Source organism: Salvelinus fontinalis, chromosome 14, assembly GCF_029448725.1.
Source record: "Salvelinus fontinalis isolate EN_2023a chromosome 14, ASM2944872v1, whole genome shotgun sequence".
In the NCBI taxonomy this organism is placed as follows: domain Eukaryota; kingdom Metazoa; phylum Chordata; class Actinopteri; order Salmoniformes; family Salmonidae; genus Salvelinus; species Salvelinus fontinalis.
The window spans coordinates 42,007,878-42,030,021 of NC_074678.1; the positions used below are offsets into that span (position 1 = coordinate 42,007,878).

Consider the following 22,144-nt stretch of genomic DNA (forward strand, 5'->3'; position numbering starts at 1 on the left):
GAGTAAAACAAATTATATTTAATCCATTTTGAATTCAGGCTGTAACATAACAAAATGTGGAATAAGTCTGGGGGTATGAGTATGTTCTGAAGGCACTGTATTCATGCTACACACAACACAACTGCTGCTACCAGACTCTTATTATGATTTCTAAATACTGCACAATTTAAACACTTGCCCCCAGTTCCCCCTTCCCCAAAACTAACGTGTAAATATTGGACTATAAATTGTTCCTTCCTGTATTAGACTTATGCTAAAAAATGTATTGTATTCTACTGAGCCATTTACTTTATTCATATTCTTATCTTTTATTATTTCTTATTGTTGAAGGAACCTGCAAGTAAGCATTTCGTTGGATGGTGTTTACCATGTGTATCCCAATCATACACCTAATACAACTTGAAACTTGATATACCATGGTGAATGTTGGTGCCAACATCCCATGTCTCTCTGTGGACTAATGTTTGCCCTGCATCGTCCTGTGTGTCAGGGTCCCCTAAGAGGAGGCAGTTCCAGCGGCAGCGCGCCGCCAGCGAGAGCATGGACCAGGAGGATAACGACGCCCACCACATGGACCTCATCCAGTACATCGCCCGCACCCAGGACGTCACCTACCACCCCAGCCCCTCCGCCCGCTTCCTCTCCCCCTCCTCTTCCTCCAAGCCACCACCCTCCCTCGGCAGGTATCTTTAATTCCCTCGCCATCCTTCCACCTCACCGCTTTGCCTCAGTCATCAATACGGTAACTAACAATATTATGGATAGTTTTGTGTATGTTTTACCTGTTAAGGTTAGGATTTGAGGAGAGTAAGCTGATCCTAGATCTGTGCCTACAGGAAACTTTTACCCACAGCTGCTTAACAAGCCAGCCCATTCCATTGCTGATGCAGAGTGATGATGTCATGGACAGGAATAGTTTTTGGGGTCAATGGGAGAATCTCAACTGCCAACTCCTCGCATCCTCTCTCCTCTCCTCGCGAGGGGACCCAAGCAGTGTGCAATTAAGATTTTCCATTAGTGACCCCCTTACTTGAAGTTACTGTGGACGCAGAGTTGTGATGGATTTTAAGGAATATAAATATGTGTTCATATACTGAATAAAAATAACTTTGTAAACCACTTGAACCATGTATTTCTCTCTATTTCTCCGAGCCACTGTATACGATCAGCTTTTAAGTAATAATCAAAGCCAATCCATATTTGTTTCTTCTACAGTGCTGGAAGTTGAACGTATTCATGTTGATTCCTGAACATGCATAGTTGCTAACATAATGCAAGCCATATGTCATGCTTCTAATGGATAACTAACTGGGACCAGTGAAATCACAATGTAGGGAAATTCTACACATTTGCAAAACACATGACATTTGTGCATTGCAGTTCAGTGGTTTGTGGAAAACATGCTACAACCATAAGAAGTCATGGTGATCATTTGTAATCACAGTGGCTGCAAACATACTCAAACATCAGACATCAGATCTGTGTATGGGGACTCTGTGACTGACTGTTATACTGTGTGTGTGTGTGTGTGCGCCTGTCTTTGTACGTGTGTGTGTGTGTCAACACAGGTTAGAGGTGGAGGTGGTGGTGGAGCCCAGCTGCAGCAGGGGCCAGGTACCGGGGTTGATCGGCCTGTCCCCGGAGCCCCAGGACGAGGCAGCGAGCCTGGGGGACTGTAGACAGGAGAGCTTGGCCTCAGACCACCAGGCCTTGTACAGAGACATCTGGACGCTCCGGGCCTCTCTAGAGCAGTACGGCTCCTCAGACCAGATCAACAACGACAGGGACTCCTTTCGCAGCGACGCCGACAGTGTCATCTCCCTGGGGGGCCGGACCGAGAGGGGGGAGCTGCCCAGTAACCCCTCCCAGGACATCGGGGATGAACCCGAAGGGGATGTAGAGCTGCCCGTGGATGATGGGATGGGAGAGGAGAAGGAAGAGAAGAAGAAAGGGGGGAAGCAGGACAGTGTGGAGTCAGAGAGGGTCAGTGACGGGGAGTCAGGGAACCGTAAGCTCATGCAGATGGACAGTGGCTATACGTCTATAGAGGCTCCATCACGGGCGCCAGAGGAGCTGAGACTGTTTGGCAGTAGTGGCAGTATAGACAGGACGGCCCTGGAGAAGAGACACTACTTCACCAGTGCAGGGCACACTGGCACAGTGGGCGAGAGCTTCGAGGCCCGCATCTTCGAGGAAGAGCCAGGCGAGGAGATGCTGGTGGGGGCGACGGGCGGCATTGCAATAGAAACGTCCAGGTCTCCCCTGGGCTGGTCTCCGTATGGGCAGATGTTCACTCCACGAGAGGCGCAGCCGCACTCCCACCCACCCTTATCATTACACCGCCGCGACTACAGCATCGACAAGAAAACTGACGCGCTCTTCCATGAGTTCCTCCGCCACGACCCCCAGTTCGACCAGCAGGAGTCACCGAGGAAACATCGCTCGCGCATCCACCTCCGCAAACAGTGGCAGCGCAACAAGCAGTACAGTGACCCGGGCGTTCGCTACCAGTACCACTCCTTTGAGAGGCAGCGGACCCCCTTGCGACGAGGCGATAGCGTCAACTACCCTCTGGACACGGGCTTCCACAGCACACTGCCACGCATCGTCAGTGCGCCTGATGAAGAGGCCAGCGAGGGGGCCCCCAGTACCCCCCAGAAGCCAAAGGCCGAGGCGGTGGTGGCGGGAGGAGCAGGAGAGGTGGAGGAAGGAGACAGGAGGAGGGCGAGTCCCAGCAGTAGCTGTGGCAGCAGCACCGTGACCATTAGAGACCTGGAAGGGAGGGCATCCTGTTCCCCTCCCACTGTTCCGGAAAGAGAGGGCCTGCTAGGGGAGCAGCCCGACCCCCAGGAAGACACTAGGCAGGCGGTACACCCCCCTGAGGCCCCTTACGAGCCCTACAAGGCTCATGACACGGGCAACGGCCGACAGACCATCACAGCCGAGCTGACGGACAAGCTGAGCGCCACTCTGGATGAGCGGCTGTACACAGGCCTGCGACGGACCAAGGACACAGCGGCGGTGACAGAGTGTGTGGTGAAGGTCGTTCACGCCTCCCCCGACCACAGCCCAGTGTAGCATGTCTCCAGTCCTCCTCCACTCCTCCCTGATCTTTTGTGTTTCATTTGATTTCATTCTATGCCGGGTAACTACAATTTCTCCGTCTGTCTGAATTAGCTGGTCCCAGACCAGTAACAAGAAAACAGGCTACACTATACAGTATCATGTAGGCTATATGAAGAATACACCCCTAGATAGTATTTATAGTACCATAGTGTCTCTTACTGCTGTGATTCCTTTCTCCTCTTAGAGAAGTGATGATGTAAAGAGCCAGTATGCCGTCTGCACTAGTCTATCCACTGTGAAACTAGGTGCTATTAGACTTGAAGTCATCTCAAGATCTGGATACAAAGTTTATCTGGGCGTAATAGGCCAGTCTTGACTGATAGTCCAGCCAAGACTGTTTAATTGTAATGTGATGTAATTTCATCCGAATCTATGGTACTAGGAACAAAAACAGATCAGACCATGAATTTGAAAATGCATTTTTTTTCTTCTCATAAACACTCATTAAATGGGTATGAAAATGCTGTCCTAATTTGGACACCAAATAAATTCCAGTATCCATATTAGGACCGCCTCGTCATATCCACACTGGAGCAGAGCATATTCTTCATCAAGTATCCTTGTTGTTTAAGTCTGGCCTCATGTTTCTATAAAAAAAATCTTACTGCTTTCCAGAAAAGTGATGGTTGTTAGGACATGTTATTCAATGCCTTTGTATTTGTTGACACATTTCATTTACATGTGTCTATGCTTGTTTTAAATTTCACTCTGGTTGTGACTGTAATATCTGGCATACTGGAGGCCAGGGTGAGAGCAACTTAAATGGCAGGTTTTTACCTAATTTCTGTGCCAAAAATACCTTGTTAGCTAATGGAGGGATCTCAAGTGTTACTGAACCAGGGGTTGGAACCAAAACATTTTTCCAATCGTTTAGTTTTGAACAGAACCTCTAATTTTTCATTTTGTTCCACTGTTCCGACCAGCAAGAGTTTAGAACCCCCCAAAAAGTCCTGGTTTATATTGTTCCTTTTTTAACCTGTCAAATCATTTATTTAATTTCTTTACATTTAGCTAATTTAGTTGTTTACATGCGTGATGGACAGGCAAGTGTAGCCTATGATGCGACAGAAATTTTGCAGGTGGAGAGAGCGAGCGAGGGTTGAAATGCTGGGCATCTTGTTATGACATGCATTATCTGAATTAGGTCCACAGAATTATACCTACGGAGGAGCGGCTTCTATGGAGGAACTTTGAATGTCCTTCGAGCAAGCTAGCTAGCTAGTGTGTGCAGAGCCACACCATAATTAAAAACATATTTTTTTGTAGTTAATAAATTCGACATAAAACATGATAACTAACCCTATAGTATCCTTAACTAGCATTGAAAAAGTCCATCCATTATTTTCTAGCTAATTAAAAAGGTCTCCTGACTTCTGAATCCAGCTTGTAACCTCAGTACAGTAGCCTATGCTTTGGAGAGGAGCAGGTGTGTCACACACACACACACACACACACACACAAAGATTTTCAGCTTGCAGGCAGTAACTGGAATAAGTTTGAGTGAGAGCTTTGCATAGGTGTTTTGTTGTGGGACTAAAAAAAATGCCTGGAATGTAAAATAACGTTATTAATCAGTTCCAAAGCTTTTAAAAATAACGGTTCTGTTCTGGAACAGTAAGGATCACTTTCGTTCCAGGTTCCATTTCTGTTCCTTTAAAAATGTTGTTCCTTTGTTCCAATCCCTGCTGACAACTCTGTTAGAATCACACATCAAAGGCAAGGCTCCCTTGGCCTCCCCCAACAGTGTTGGTTAGTGCTGGTCTATAGCTGTAAAGGTTTAAATTAAGGCTTTGAATGGGGCCGATGTTCCCCTCGCAGACATTTGCGTTTATTGAATTTATTCATAAAGGCATACTTTCTTGTGCATGGGTTTACCAAACAGGCTTTATTTGTTTGCTCACTTTCTTTTCTTTCCCCTCCTTCTCCTGTGAAAGTTGATAACGCAGCAGCGCATCCCTCTGGGCTAAAAGGACTGCACTTCTTGTCCGTTACCAAACCAGAACAAAGTTGTTATTTGGAGCAGATTCCACATCTTCTCCTTTGACATCCTCTGTGTGGACTTTGCAACCCAATGCCATTCAAGTATAACCCCATTATCAGATTATGTCTTATGTGCCAAAAGAAGGCAAGGAATGGCATGCCCGTTCCAGAATTACCTTGGAAACTATTTTGCACTTAACTGTGTAGTGGCTGGGAGTCTGCTTCTCCTACATTCCACAATCAGCAGGAATATTTGATCAAAAACGAAGGGGAGTCCCCCTCCCGTAGTTGAAGTCCACTCTGCCTGGTCTCTTGCTGAGGGTGTAACACAATGAAGATAGAGAAATTGCCGTAAATGGAAAAGAGGGAGATATTTCTAGCTTTCATTTCCCTCCTTTTGGGTGTGACCGTGCTACTTCACAGCCCCGGTGAATCAGATATGTTTCCTCTAATAGGGACATCAGATAGCCCCTTGTTATAGCTGTGTGGACTCACAGGCAGAAGGTACCGTAACTCATGTCGTGGAAAATCATCTCAGAAATATAACGCTTTATCAGAACTTGTAAATTCAATCATGCTCTTTATTACAATTGTACAGCCATCTGGAATGTCCGCGGAACCCCCACCGCGGAACCCCCCCCTCAGAAGTCCAGTCCTTTATATTTATACCCACATAGTATTGTCCGTCCCCTATGACGTCATTCCCCACCATCTGCCTTCAATCAGTTTATAATGGTGGCCGGACCCTCCCTTTACCACTAAATCAATGCACTCTTTGTGCCCCCCCCCCCTCTCTAGGGCATCCAATTGCTTATAGGCGTCTATGTGTCTGGTCAGTTTCACTCAAATGGAATCAGCAGACTATGTGTTTCTTGTTCATTAGTGTCCAGCCATCTCAGGCATATTTCTCTGGTATGTATGCTTTTCTAGTGGAATGAGTAGACTATATTTCTAGTGGGTCTAAGTGCCCTAAACACATATTTCTCTGACATGTGTATCTCTTTAAAGAATCAGCAGACTGTGTGTCTAGTGTCCAATTTCTTTAAGCGCCTATCTGTCTGACAGCATAATGGAGAATCTACAAGGGTCAGAGGGTCAGAACGTCCCTTAGTAGATTTCCATTACCACGGTCTCATGATCTATGTTACCATGTGGTTTGTTACTTTAATGTTCAGCTATCTTTAATATTTATATGTTATCCATGTATTTTATGTTACTACTACATCATCTGCTAATCTTTGGTTTCCTGTATTTACCAGAATGGCAAACACACTCACATCTACCTTCTTATACTATTTACCTATCTATTGTTTAATAGTGTGATATCTACCTACATATGTCACTTACTCCTACATAATCCCTCCTCTTGAGGGTAAATAACCTCAAAAACCATATTAAAAATGACATATAGAGAGTAGATATCAATACCAACAATTGACTAAAACATTATCAAAATAAAGCTTACAAATCACTTGTACCAAACATCTCCAATACATAAACACAGACAGGAAGAAAAGATCCAATTGAAACATAATATTCTTACAAAACCCAACTAGACCAAACATCTCCAATTAATAACATAAAATAGGAATGAAAGATCTAGTTAAAATAAAAAATACTAATAATCAACCATTATATTTTGATGAAGCAATGAGCATGTAGTATGAATCCCTGCCTAAGGTTACAAAGAACACAAAGCATTAGGCAAAATAGATATGCTAAAACCCCTTTACATAAGACCACAGTCCTCATCCTTACATATAAGACAATCTCTTCTTTGACACTTTGACAGAAAAAAGGTTCTAGGTGATGATAATGACCATCCTCATGAATTTTTGTACACCACTTGAAATTGTGACGCAAATTACACTTTTTGTGGACATGTATGAGTAAATATTAATCTGAACTGGGTAATTTAACATATACATGGAAACCATGACACGCATGACCACCCCTCTCTCCTTACAGACATCTGTTTAACTGTTGTCTAAACCACAATTGACTTTAGCAGGGGTATAACACAACAAAATACAATACCCAGAGCCAATAACCCTCCTCCCAAAATGATGGCCATCCTAGCAAACATGGCTCCCCACTTTCCTAACACTAGGTCCAACCAATCCCAAACATGAGAGTCCAAACCAGAATTAGCCTTTACTTCTGCTCATAATCCTTTGAGTTTGGCCATAGCATTATTGGGAATAAAGGTGCAACAGTCATCCCCAAACATGACACAAACTCCACCCTTCTCCACTAAGAGCCAATTAAGTATAGTTAATGAATCCCTGTTGGTTATAGCATATATAATTAATCCACTCTAAGTTCTTATTTGGTGTTATCCACAAAAATATAGATTCAAATCCTGATTTAACCTCATCTCTGGCCTTGAAATCCCTAGGTAGACCTCTAAGCAGTCCAATTGCATTAAGGTATACCTCAGGATCCTTATCATAAACCACTTTAACTCTAGGTTTAACATAGTCATCATGGAGTGATTCAATAATAGTAACCTATTTAATTGCTCTAACTAAGGCACAAGGACCAATCCATCCATCAGACAATACATTCAACAGTTAGTGTTTTCCACACATCCATAAACTATCAGCAATAACTCTGTCTTGATTTTTCAACATAGTAAGAGATGGCGTAACCTGAGTTATGTAACTACACAACCCTTTTCTATTCATAATCAACCCTTTATCATTACTTTTACAAACTCCCACATTCTCCAACACCCAAATAGTATCACTTCTACAGTGGTGTTTCCTACATCAATTCCTTCGGTGTGATGTCTGTAAAAACATTCATATTTTAATTTAACCACGGTACCTCTATCTAATTAAGGTACATTTAATTCAGTTCTAATGTTATAGGCAGCACAATCATTGTCTCCCAGCATGGTCTCATTCAACATAATTTTTCCCCTAGTCCTTACCCAGAGCAATCCTACATTTTATGTCACACAAGGGAATAGAATACTTTCTATTGGTACAATAGTCATTTTTCCCAACTTACACAGTTTTTACATGATGCTGGTTCAGAGACTATTAAAAGATCAGACAAAGGTGATTTTCTTCACAAAATACAATTATCCATTCTGTGTCTGTTTGCCATATACTTAGCCCATTCGTATCACTCCTTCTTCACTACTTCTTCTCATGTGGTGTCCTTGAGTGGTTCTGATTCTGATATATCTAATTCTGTTGCTTTTTCAATGTTCTTATCTTGAAGTAGATCATTAGAGTTTATCAGAAAGTTCCAATTGTCAGTAAAAAACTCTCCTGACTCAGATGTCTCAGGTTGCTTTGTGGCACGGTGGTCTGCTTGGTAAGGGCAGTCGATGTCATCTAGTGATAGCTACTGTGGTCGTCACAGCAGCCGCCACCCTTGTTGTTGTCACAGGTTCTTCCTGTTCATGTGCAGGGGTAGAATCAACCTTAATGACAGTGGTGCTACTCCCTTCGGTCACTGTTGTTCTTGTTATTTCAACTATTAATTCTTCACCTTCAACTGGTTCAATCTGATTCATGATGAGCACCCTCTCGTCTTTTTCTTTGATTAATGTCAGGTCACATCCTTTCGGATCCCAAATGACTTGTCCCTTTGTTTGGTGATATGTCCATCCACAGAGTGCAATCTCCGATAAGGGTTTGATCCTTATGATTGAGAAACTTCAGTTCTCCTACTTCTGTTATAAATTGAGGTGGAACATAGATTCTAACCTTGTCAGTCTTTTTGGATTGTTTGGCTGATTCCATTCTTCTCTTCCTGCTCCCACAATACATCTTGATTGTGCATTAGTCTGTTGTTTCTATACTAGCATTCACTGTTACTTCTGTTATGTCAATGTCATTATTCTTTTGTTGTTCTAACATCAATTGTCTGTAAAGGAGGCCATTCAAAAGTTTAAAAGTCAATTGTGGGTAATCCCCATTTTCTTCAGCTTGCCGGACTTTTCCTCCTCTTTCTTCACCTGAGGCTCCCTCCTCAGGCCGGACTTAGCTTCCATCTGGAAGGCTTTCAATTTTAGGAAAGAAACGTTCTTATTCTGTTCCTTGTGAGGCCTCTTCTCCTCTTCTGGGTGCATTAGTCGGTGCACGTGTCATATTTTGGCTTTCACTTGATTTACTGTTTTCTTGGCTCCTCCCTTGCGTCTCAATCGTTTCCGCTGCTCCTGCTCCCTCCAGGCTCCCTCCTGGTGAATCAGCATCCTCTGTGTCCTCATCTCTATGTGGTTGTATCCTTCTCTCTGTTGGGACTCATGTGCAGTGGTTCAGATGGTACCACGTCTGGCTTCTTTTCACTTGGACGGCCGTTCTTGTTGCTTTGGCCACCTCATAGGGTCCATCTCTCCTCGGTTGATCCCACTTCCTCCGGATCCCTCCAACGTGGACTAGATCTCCTGGTATCACTGGGAGAGGTCCTTCTGGTCCCCTTGGATCATCAGACGCAGAATCTCTCATCCTGGTTCAGGTTTCTGCCTACTTTCTGTGAAGCATTCATACTTAGAGACTTATGGCCTCTGTTCTATGATTGCACCATACATCCTCTTACTTCCATCACTCATCACACAACAAACAGACATTCCAGCTGAAGCTGGCGAACCCCTCTCCTTCTGGTTTCCTAAACATAAGACTTGGAAAACAACAGACAAAACATAACAGCATTGACAATGTTATGTGTTATGCATAAATATATTCATGCAAACTGAAATCTGAGACCATGACAATTCCCACTCTCTCTTTACCTGACTCTATGCCTCCAGGATACTTTTCTGCTGGACTCCACAAAAATAAAAGCCCTAAAAAGCTTCCTCATGCTTCCACCCAGTCTTCCCCTTTCGGCCCCAGGTTCTGAGAGGTGTTCCCAAATCATGTCATTTTTACTTAGTTTCCCATCTACTCCATTTCAACTGATAATCATGTGCATAACCTACAATTAACATTCTCTCTTCTTGAATTAATTCAACACTGTATATGCTTTCATATCAATCCCTTTAACATGTTTGTTTAGAGTATAATATCCTATCATCCATTCTCTTTCACATGATGTATTAAAAATAAAACAAGTAGCCTCCAAACTCAACCCAGTATGTCTATAGTGGAATCTAGTCTCTCTCTCTTTCTCTCTCTGATTCCACATCCTCTGTCATGGTGTTTTCAAGCTCACCCATTATTCAGCTGGACCTTACTTCTCGTGAGACTTATGCACCCACCAAAGAGAGACAAGAAGAACTTTACCACTGCAGTGTTGTAAGAAGTATACCACCAGCCTGGTGTATCTTGATGTACACTCAGTCTCCAGAATGCAGCCCAAGCCCTTCCATTTCTGGCTGTTTTTTCCTGAGGACATACACACTTACACATGGGTTATTTCCTGACAACATTAGCAAGATCACTAAATCTTAATTTTTAATAACAGCCCTATGTAACCATTCTGCCTCAAATACCTGGCCTCCTGCCACAGAAATATTCATAATGATAGTTAAATGATGGTCCCTACGGCAACTGCTGTAAAATAACATGTACTCAGTCAAGTGTCTTCCAGTTGGAAGAATATCCAATCCTCACAAAACTAAGTCATAAGTTTCTTAAACTTTTGCTCTAGTGTTCAAAATGCCACCACTTATTCTTTTTACCATATCTTTAGATATGTGAATTGTTCTATTTACTTTAGAATTTTCCCTATATTTTACACAGTCAGCTGTCTTTCCTTTTCTGTGAATTATCTCTATTATTATACATAGTTTCTACAAATAACACCCCTTCACTACCATTACCTTCATTTATGAGTCCCCTAACCCATAGCAACCATTGTTTAATACATCCTTAAGTCAATTTATATATCATTTATATCAATCAGTCCCTCCTCAGGAACATATACACAACCTTATGTTCCTCAAAACAAAAATAAATTGACCAAACGAGAAAAAGAGAAAAAAAAAAAAAAATAATAATAATTTTTTTTATAATAATTACACATTTGCAATAAATTTCCACTATTCGTAATGTAATTAAACCTGGAGAAAAACGTCCATCTGTTTCATTCTATGCCCATGTTATTATTGGTCTCTTTCTTCTTCATTCTTGGGTATCATCGCACAACATACTATCTTTTTATTCAATTAAACATTAGATTTTATCATTCCAATTCCAATGACATTATAAAACAAAAAATAAAAAACCTTTAATCTAATATTCTGTAAGTTGTCAACCACCTTGTCTCAGGATTAGTTTCCAGAGCTTCCCTAGGCCTATTAAATTTAAAAAGTTCTATATCTAAATAACTAAACAGTTATTTCTTAAATACATTTTCCAACCCAATATTCAGGATAACAGTCCTTAGTGTTTACTTTAACTCAAATTTGACCTTATCTATTCAATACACAACATCCCTTTAATAATGAACATTTATACTAAACACTTTAAATACCAGTATTATCTATTTTCCAATAGCCCTTTTGTCTCAGTTTCTCTCATGAATGGCCTGATAATAAAAAATCAGTACCCCAATAACTTTAAGTCATTATTCTCCCAACAAATATAATGTCATTTCAGCATGTCTTTTTTAGATACAGTTCACAGGTCATCAGACACAGTTGTCCCTCACTGTTCAGTCGGTTAGGGTGGGTTTGATCTCCACACCCACTTGTGGTAATATTCTCTCCCATGCCTTAAAGCATTCTGACGTCACCTTCTTATGATAACTCCCTTATTCCACCAGTGTTCTCTCAGATGAATTACAGATGATGTATTTATCAACAAAAACCCTCACAAACCCACACTCCAATAAACCCGTTGGAATAACTTTCAACACTTTTTATATGCATAATGAACAAAACACATTTGTGTATTTCCCCAAAGACCATAACCCCAAGGAACTGATAGTTTTACCCATGAACCCATGTTATATCAAAAATAAAAATTAAAATAAACCTATTCGAATAACTTATTCAATTTAAGGGTACAACTCTTCATAATTTTCCCAGAGACATAATAGATTTTCAAAGTAATTATACAGTTTGAATAGAGTCTGGTGTCTTAAACATTTTATAAGTAAATCCCACCTGTTCCAACAATTTCTAGTAAAAGGTGATCAGTCTTTCACAGGAAATTCCTAGGATTCAGGGCATTTTGACACCATTAATATGTTTCCACTCCCCCTTTCTTTAGGAGCAACTTAAATACATTTTTCAAAAACATGTTCATCCTTTTGCATACCCAATTTGAAACTGAATTGGAAAAAACCCTTCCAATATATCTACTAATGCATATTCATTCCCAGTACATGGTGTACTCACTAGTGAACCATAAGCTAATAATAGCAAACGAACTGGACTCACTCATCCAGAACTCCATGTTTTAGCCTTATCCAGATATTTTTATTTTTAAAGCGGCTGACTTTAATTACTGTGGAAAGCAGTTAATTAGTCTCCAATGACATTGTTGACCAGAGAAGATTGAAAACCCTTTTTTTCCCTTATTCTTTCTGGAAAAGAAAGTGTACATATCGTTAATATTCACAATGTTACCTTTTAGTCAGCAAACCAATAATTTTACTTATCCATAGATTTTATTCTAAAGCGTCTTTAACAGTTCCAGAGAATTGTGGTATATAATGTCTAACAATTAATATTCCATCGTTACTTTACTAGATGTCAAGTCAAACGTGATCTAATACTTCTTCTTGACCACATATAAACTGTAATCTCTATGAAACACTCATTGTTCCCTCAGAGACTACACACCGCCAAGTAAAAATTCCATTCTCACTAACCTCAAACCAATTAGTTGTCTGTTATTTTGACAAGGATATAAACTCTTGTATAGCGGCATTTCCTGCTACCGCACTAAGTTCTAATGTCACATTACACTAATTTTCCCATAACCGATATACCTATATCCAGAACAGAGAGCTATTTTCTTATTGGTTCTTAGATCTTGTCAATAGTTCTGCCAATCACCCGCACGTCTGCGAGGATTAGAGGAACCACACACACAACCCCATCGCAATGTATTTTCTGATGATAGAATGTTGACATCAGAACGCCTGCAAATCGAGCTTCACATTTTGGTCCCATGTGACTGTTTAATTCCCTTGTCCTATTTATCCTGTTCATCAGGTAATAGTGTCCTTCTCTCCCTATTCTATGGAAACAGTCATTTCGTTGTCATGCCACTAATTATTTATTTATTTTTTCTAAATACTCCCATGTATTATACACCTTTTATTTACTATTTTTCCAAGGTAGAGCGAATCCCCTTTCCAATTAAAAATGCATTTGTCCCATCACTTAATTTCTCTTCTCAAACCAAGCTCTATATAGTACAGACATTATTTCTGAATACTACAGATGACTTAATGTCTTATTCTAATACAATACTTCAAATATCACTGTGTTTTTCCCATTACAGATATTATTATTTATTCATTTTATAATTCTAATCAATTTTATGATTACATTTACATTACATTTAAGTCATTTAGCAAATGCTCTTATCCAGAGCGACTTACAAATTGGAAAGTTCATACATATTCATCCTGGTCCCCCATGGGAATTTAACCCTCAACCCTGGTGTTGCAAGCACCATGCTCTACCAACTGAGTCACACCAGTCCACTGCCCGCTCCTTTACGATCTCTATCTAACGTCTTACGTTTACCTTTATTAATTTATTTTGTCTATACTTTCTTACCTCTTATCTATATTCTTATTATTTCATTGTCTTTTATCCCATTTTACTGTTTAATTCCCGATTCACGGTTTTAGTGAAACAAACCTCTCATATTTTGGTCTCTGTCCTTCAGGCTATTTTTAGACCGCAGTCTCTGTGGGTACAGAGTGATCGACGGCCTGTTTTTTCCTCTTCCTTTGTTACACCGTTCGTGAATCCTTAATCTGTCCTGAATTTCACTATTTATCACTATTTATCTTAACTAACCTAGATTCGTTTTTAACTTTATAGTACAATTTCAATTTATCGACGATTCTACTTTCTGTCTTGTTACACACTATTTGGTTTAATCCTCTTTTATTATCTTTATGGTTATTTATTTTAACACCTTTTTTAGTATTCTACTATGGTCGCTTATTACTTTATCACATCAGTGTTTTTATCCTTGATTATAACTTATTTTACTTCGATGTTCCTTAATTTCATTCCATCTGCCTAATAGCAGTTAACTGCACTCTCCTTCTCAAATTACACTCAGTTAACTATCAGAGAGGCTTGCGCATGCCTCTTCCTACCACAGACACACACACACAACCCAACCTGTCCTTTCTTTCTTCCTAATGTTCTATCTCTACACAGATCTACTCATTTCTTACAACATTATCATTCATCCTTTTGTTTTTACCTCAAAACAACTCAGTTCTTTCTTTATTGACTTAATCCCTTTGTTCAACATAAGCCTAGGCTAATAGGATTTCTACGATATGACGAGAGACTACTGTCTAATCGGATCAGCTTGTCTTCATATCCTACCCAACCCCCAATACTGATCTTTTCTTCTTTTATTAGAGTAGTATTATGGCGTGACCTACTGAATTACAAAACCCTGTTAGCTAGACAGAGCGGTTTTTTATTCGCAGGATTTCTTTTGCATTTGAACGCCGCACAATCGGGCAAACGTCCTAAATATTCATCCGTACAGTCCTCCTTTCAGAGCGTTAACCATGAAATATTTATTTAACTACTGATTTATGTTTCGACCGTATAAACTACTTTTGCAGTTGAACGCCGCACAATCGGGCAAACGTTTTTTCTACAACCTAATATTTATAAGCTACTTTTGCAGTTGAACGCCGCACAATCGGGCTAACGTTTTCCTACAACCTAATATTTATAAGCTACTTTTGCAGTTGAACGCCGCACAATCGGGCTAACGTTTTCCTACAACCTAATATTTATAAGCTACTTTTGCAGTTGAACGCCGCACAATCGGGCTAACGTTTTTCCTGCCTTCTAAATATTCATCCGTACAGTCCCCCGTTCTGAGGCGGTATCCATGAAGTATTTATTTACTAAATATCCACCCAATCAGACCTCTTTAAAAATGTTCCTTTTTTAACGAGCGGTATCGTGGCTTTCTAACTACTTATTCATGCAGTTCTCTGTTATCTTTAGAGCCGTTATTCATAAGTAACCTGTCCAAGCATTCCTTCTACTAATTTTATTGAAGAAGTATCACAGGATTTTCTACCTACATTATCTGTTTTTACCGTATGGGCTGTCCCACATTATAGCCAGCCATCTCAGCCAGATGGCACAAACAAGCACATCATTTAAGCTACACATTCGAACGGTCTAATCAGAACGAGCGCATGCTCCACTAAACACCCAACACAAGCAAAGTTCACATCGCCTATTCACTCATTCTCTATACATGCACATGCATTTATATTTAATACAATTCCCCAAATTACACATACATGCAAATTCATTGAATTTAAAAGTTCTTTTGTATTTACTGGTTTCATTTTAGGAAATTTGAAAGAGAGACTTACGTGGCGCTCCTCTCGCTGAGACAGTATCTCTGAAGCAATCTTACACAAACATTTCAACCATTGTAAGAACTTGCTTACCGTCTAGTTGGGCGGCCACCCTTGTTTGTTAGATTGTCCAAAGAACCCATCATCAGCCAAGAACGTCCCAGTCCCTATCAGCTCCTGGCTAGCTCGCCAAAATATGTCGTGGAAAATCATCTCAGAAATATAACGCTTTATCAGAACTTGTAAATTCAATCATGCTCTTTATTACAATTGTACAGCCATCTGGAATGTCCGCGGAACCCCCACCGCGGAACCCCCCCCTCAGAAGTCCAGTCCTTTATATTTATACCCACATAGTATTGTCCGTCCCCTATGACGTCATTCCCCACCATCTGCCTTCAATCAGTTTATAATGGTGGCCGGACCCTCCCTTTACCACTAAATCAATGCACTCTTTGTGCCCCCCCCCCCCTCTCTAGGGCATCCAATTGCTTATAGGCGTCTATGTGTCTGGTCAGTTTCACTCAAATGGAATCAGCAGACTATGTGTTTCTTGTTCATTAGTGTCCAGCCATCTCAGGCATATTTCTCTGGTATGTATGCTTTTCTAGTGGAATGAGTAGACTATATTTCTAGTGGGTCTAAGTGCCCTAAACACATATTTCTCTGACATGTGTATCTCTTTAAAGAATCAGCAGACTGTGTGTCTAGTGTCCAATTTCTTTAAGCGCCTATCTGTCTGACAGCATAATGGAGAATCTACAAGGGTCAGAGGGTCAGAACGTCCCTTAGTAGATTTCCATTACCACGGTCTCATGATCTATGTTACCATGTGGTTTGTTACTTTAATGTTCAGCTATCTTTAATATTTATATGTTATCCATGTATTTTATGTTACTACTACATCATCTGCTAATCTTTGGTTTCCTGTATTTACCAGAATGGCAAACACACTCACATCTACCTTCTTATACTATTTACCTATCTATTGTTTAATAGTGTGATATCTACCTACATATGTCACTTACTCCTACACTCATTAGGGGAACAATGGCCAAGATGAAAGCTGGTGAGAGGGCTTGAATTGGTCTTCTAGCGTGGAGGCTAGTGATATCCTTCCTTTCTCTCACCTACTTCACATCAGACAGTGCACATTATGTCACCATGGGAAGGAAACCCAGGGGCTTCACATGTCTCAGCACCATTTTGTGTCATTACCAGGTGCCTTTTATGGAGGTGTTAGAACGTCAAGGAAGGAGACGGATCCTTTCGCCAGTCACCTTGGGAACAAACAAGATCAGATGCCTTTGAGGTTACTGGTTACTCAGCATTCTCTGATTCTTGTCAGTAATGAGAGGAATGGTGCATCATTTCTGGACTTAGCAAGGGGGTGACAACACCAACTTAATGAAAAAGACTAGAGGCGCAAACAAATTAGTACATTTGTACAAATATTAACTTTGTTGTGTATACAAGCACAATGTTGCAGGAACTAGTGTAGTCTCTTTTATTAGGTGTAGATGTAACTGGCGACACTGTGGTGAAAGACGTTTTGTACACAAGTAGCCTGTCCAATGCATTGACGCATTACTGTGTATAGGTTTGCATGATAATTTACCGTTTAGTACATATATTCATGATTTCTCAGAACTACTGCACCAAATGAATGATTCCATGGTTGTCAGTCGACAGAACAGACATTTAAATGTCTGTTCTGTCGACTGACACTGGTACTGGTACTTAGGTTTTGCATTCTATGGAATCTACCTTTGTTTAGGAGTCATGCCATGCTAACTGATAATCTACAATTGAGATTTATTTCCATGAAAGAGAAAAATATACAATCTATTTCTGTATTCCTGCTTGTTATAACTGCTATATTTCTCAAACTAGTTAAGTAGAGCTTTATAAATAACTGATTTGTTGACCCAGAACTATATGAACCTTGACGGACCAAACAACTAAACCGTTATTAGTTTTTTTTCCAATAAGTAAATAAATGAATAAGGCATTAATGGTTGTGTCTCATTTCTAATGGTACTCCAAAGCAAAAAGAGTGGGAAGAAGAGGAAGACAAGGGGACTGCAACACTATCCTCCCTCTTCTCCATCCCACTCCGTGTGTTGTTCATTTCAGGTGTTGAGGGTCTGACAGTGTGTGGAGCTGTTAATATGCACCAGAGCCCATGCACATCAATGAATGACTTCCCAGTGATTAGGGTTCCCAATCGATTGCAAAGCAGAGTGAAAGTAGGACAGCAGTCTCAACCTGCAGAAGAACTGCATCACCAACACTACATCAGCAAATATGACAATAGAAAATGCCAGCATTCCATCAGATTCCCCAATAGCTTTACTCCAATCATTCAAGTCATTATTGCAATGATCAACCACTAATACCATGTGGATTTATTTACCAACCTGCAGCAAAGCTATGACTTCTGTTCGCTTTTGCTCTTAGATTTATAAACGATGCCGTGTTGGGGTAGCCTTTTTGGTCTGTGTGAACATCACTCTCAGGGATGGTCCAGTACAGTACAAGGTTTGACAGTCCAGATCAATAGTGGCCAGACCAGCTCCACTAAAACAAGCCCATCACAGCAGGGGCCACATATCATCTTATCAAAGTAGGCTGCAGCCAACCCTCCCACCAGCCAATACACCAATCAGAATAATACATCAAAGTCAAGGTGAAGCAATCTGCAGTGTAGTGCCAGAGGGACCTGCAGGTTTGACTGCAGCAGCACACACAGATGTTCCTTAAAGATGCACTATGCAGAAATCGTTGTCATTTCCTGGATGCAAAAATTATAATAGTTCACCTAATTTTAGATATGTGACAAAACAAGCAAGTATAGCGTAGAGAATCAATCATTGGACCAAATAGTGTTTTCAGCTGATGTACAAAACCGAAAGTAAGACGCAAAAAGGAAACTTAACGGGAAGCATAGGAAGAGTGCATATAGAACAGATCTACCACTTCTTAGACCTGCTTTCAATGAGGATGACAGATCTGAACAAGTGAAAAACCAAACAAAATTAGTGACGGAACTGATATACCTCAGTGAAATGTCAAAGTCCATCAACTGGCTTGCTCTCAGAACCTAGCAATTGAGCCTGGGGACGAGTCGGTTATAAAGTTTCACACTGCCTATTGTTTGATTGACAAGATACATTTATTTATAATACAGCCACAAATAAAGAGAAATCACAGAACAAACAGCTGGTGAGGTTGGGGTGCATTTGATATAAATAATAATTAAAACCCATTTTGGGGACTAAAACACCAAAACAAAGCTAAAGATGCAAAAAAATCTAACGCAAAGACATTCTTGAATAGTTATGTATACTTGGCGTGTCTATAGTTCCCTTTCCTTTAGCCTGCGTATGCCGTTAATGCATTTTTTTATTAAATGACCATAATTATTACCGTTACAAATATTGTAGTTTATTGAAATGATCCATGTCATTCAATACACATCACAATGTGCGCTTTAATACAGAGTAACTGTAGGATAAACAGTGTAGTAGTCTAAAACGAGCTACATTCATACAGTGAGGGGTGGGATTCCCAGTATGATTTGCAGAAGGGGGTAAGTCCTAGCCTCTTCTCCATTTCTCTCTGGAGCTTCACTCTTACGTCATCACGTTGTCAGTCGTCAGACAGAAAATAACTAGTGAAATAAACCACTGTAGTGCATCATGTCCTGTTATTGCATGCTGCAGACCAGGCTGTCAAAACATTCATCACCCAAACGTCAGGGAGCCGGAAAATAGAGAACACAAACCTGAGGGAATCAAACCGACAATTAGCTACAATCATTTACAGTATTACTCAATCAGTTATCAGCACCCCTCAATTAAACATTTGCACAATACAGTTAAAGATGACTAAATTAATAGAGGATTCACATAGTATTACAGTCTAAATAATGGAGGATTCACATAGTATTACAGTCTAAATAATGGAGGATTCACATAGTATTACAGTCTAAATAATGGAGGATTCACATAGTATTACAGTCTAAAAGAACAATGGAACCAAGATTGTATGGTTAATATTCTGCATCTGTATTGCTTCTCCACTCAGTTGGTGCTGTAAGCCTCTGTGGGAAATTATGTAATCTTCAATTTCATACAGTACTGTAGATGTAGCATTTCAAATATGCCAATAAAATCATTTCCCCGGGGTACTGTATTATATATAATTATTTTAACAAATGTGTTGCATATAGCACGATCACAATTTTGTAAATTGTGATAAAACGGGGAAACATGTTTGTTAGGAAGGGATTAGCATCAGAATCCCCTATTGGCCCAGGAGATGGTGTGACGGTTGTGTTCAAATGAAATGCATTTGCATGAACCTGTTAACCAGGCAGGAGTGCATGATGGGATCCTTCATCATTCTTCAGAAAGAGGAATGTGAGGCGTGAGGCAGGGGGAGCTTGTTAAAGAGTCAGAACCCGTACTCAGCAATGACTCATAGGGAGAGAAAGAAGGAGAGAGAGAGAGAGAGACAGGGAGGGAGAAAGAGGGGAACCCACATGAATGAGCAGGTGCCTCAAGGGGAACACAGAGGAGGGGAAATGGGAAGAGAGAGGAGAGAAGCCTAGAAAGCAGATTATGCTGCATCTCCCTCCCACGCAGTCCGCCCACACACTCCTGCTCTCCATCCATACAGAGGAGAGCGTCAGTCAGGGCTCTTCCAACCCCACCCTGTCCCTAGCACCATACGCTGCGTCAACCAGCCCAATCCTGCCTCTCCAATAACAGAGTCTTCCTCCCTGGAGACGCCATTCTACTGTTTGGCTCCATAATTAGACTCCTCAGGCCTGTGTTTTTTTTACCTTGAGAGCAGCTTGGAAGACAATCAAGGCACACATGCGTAATTACACCAGGCAGACGTGTAGCCAGAACCTTACTTCCATTTGCTTTTTTTGTATACAGTTAGCTGTAGGTTTCAGAAGGGGATCAAAGGAGTATGTCATCTCAGTTAAATTGATAAAAATGTCATCGTACTTGGATTTAGTAGCATTATCATCTGAAGGTCACAGGGATGCGACAAGGTCTAAACTACATCATATTGTACAGCTGTTAAACACTCCCCCAATGCCTCCTCCTCCTCACCTGTCCAGTATATGTGTTCAGGGCTGGGGGTCCAGGGGCTGCCCTCATTGCTGCTTGCAGTTGGACAGCTTGCGGATGCGGCTGTAGGTGGACACTCCTTTGCGTGAGGGGTTGGAGGAGGAGGAGGAGGAGAGGCGTTCTGATCGGGACCTGGTCCTGCTGGTGGTTGGGTAGTGGTCCTGGTCTGTCTCTGTACCGTTCACACATAGGGTTCTGAGCCCCAGCCCCAGCCCCGGCCCCACACAACCCCCCTGGTGCCCGTTCTGCTCCAGCCCATCCTCATGCACCCGACCTGTGGAGAGAACACAGAGACGAGAATTAGAGCTTGGAGGTCAGTGGTCTAAGCTGACTCAGAGAAACATACGCTGTCAGCCATCAGGTTAGACTCCTGGTGGAAGTCAGTTTTATGCAAAGATCTGGGATCAGCTTACTCCCCCCAAACCATTCGGCGGAAATGAAAAAATGCCCGTAAATCATTGTCAGATAAGTATCTAGGTCTAGGAGGACATTTTCCTCCACACTGTTAGTAACAGGTCAGAGTGACCCGAGATAATGGGGGAGGTGAGCGAGCACTGAGCAGCCTTGAAGAAAGTTTGTAGACGGGCAAAAACTGTTGGGAGACCTTCACTAAATGTAAGCATATGTTTACTGTGTTCTTCAGCAGTTTTGCATTTTTACAAAAGAGACTGTTCAGCCTCCCAATATAATTGCATTAGCAAATGTAGCATAGAAATAAAACACTCCATTCAAACATTGACAAGAATAACACATTTGCACATATCCCTGAAAATGTCAAATGTCTCACCTAAAGAGAACACATTTCCTAATTAATGCCAAAGCGTTTCATGCCATTTCCTCTGTGTGTGAAACTCAGCACAACCAAAAACAGCCTGCTTTATTTAAGATGCAGTTCTTCTGAAGGTGCAAAAGTCTTGTAAAACTAAAGGTGAGGTGGGCTTTAGCTTAAGTAATGACTGAGCACAAAAGTCTTGTAAAACTAAAGGTGAGGTGGGCTTTAGCTTAAGTAATGACTGAGCACAAAAGTCTTGTAAAACTAAAGGTGAGGTGGGCTTTAGCTTAAGTAATGACTGAGCACAAAAGTCTTGTAAAACTAAAGGTGAGGTGGGCTTTAGCTTAAGTAATGACTGAGCACAAAAGTCTTGTAAAACTAAAGGTGAGGTGGGCTTTAGCTTAAGTAATGACTGAGCACAAAAGTCTTGTAAAACTAAAGGTGAGGTGGGCTTTAGCTTAAGTAATGACTGAGCACAAAAGTCTTGTAAAACTAAAGGTGAGGTGGGCTTTAGCTTAAGTAATGACTGAGCACAAAAGTCTTGTAAAACTAAAGGTGAGGTGGGCTTTAGCTTAAGTAATGACTGAGCACAAAAGTCTTGTAAAACTAAAGGTGAGGTGGGCTT

At 41.0% G+C, this 22,144-nt stretch overlaps 2 protein-coding genes across 4 annotated transcripts in view; one reads left to right on the plus strand and one right to left on the minus strand.

The window, feature by feature from the left end:
- The window catches only part of LOC129810881 (voltage-dependent calcium channel beta subunit-associated regulatory protein-like), a 56,962-nt gene extending 51,343 nt beyond the window's left edge, over positions 1 to 5,619 (plus strand). For all 3 annotated transcript variants that reach the window (XM_055861847.1, XM_055861850.1, XM_055861849.1), the window contains exons 9-10: positions 491 to 683; positions 1,569 to 5,619. In XM_055861847.1, the coding sequence (XP_055717822.1) occupies positions 491 to 683; positions 1,569 to 3,078 (1,703 nt within the window). In that variant the 3' untranslated portion in view covers positions 3,079 to 5,619. The remainder of the gene's footprint in view (positions 1 to 490; positions 684 to 1,568) is intronic.
- Positions 5,620 to 18,753: 13,134 nt separating this feature from the next.
- Positions 18,754 to 22,144, minus strand: part of LOC129810882 (serine/threonine-protein kinase STK11-like) — a 33,638-nt gene continuing 30,247 nt past the window's right edge. The window contains exons 10-11 of the mRNA XM_055861851.1: positions 20,730 to 21,021; positions 18,754 to 19,387 (exon numbers count right to left, since the gene is read on the minus strand). Coding sequence (XP_055717826.1) covers positions 20,774 to 21,021 — 248 coding nt within the window. The 3' untranslated portion in view covers positions 18,754 to 19,387; positions 20,730 to 20,773. The remainder of the gene's footprint in view (positions 19,388 to 20,729; positions 21,022 to 22,144) is intronic.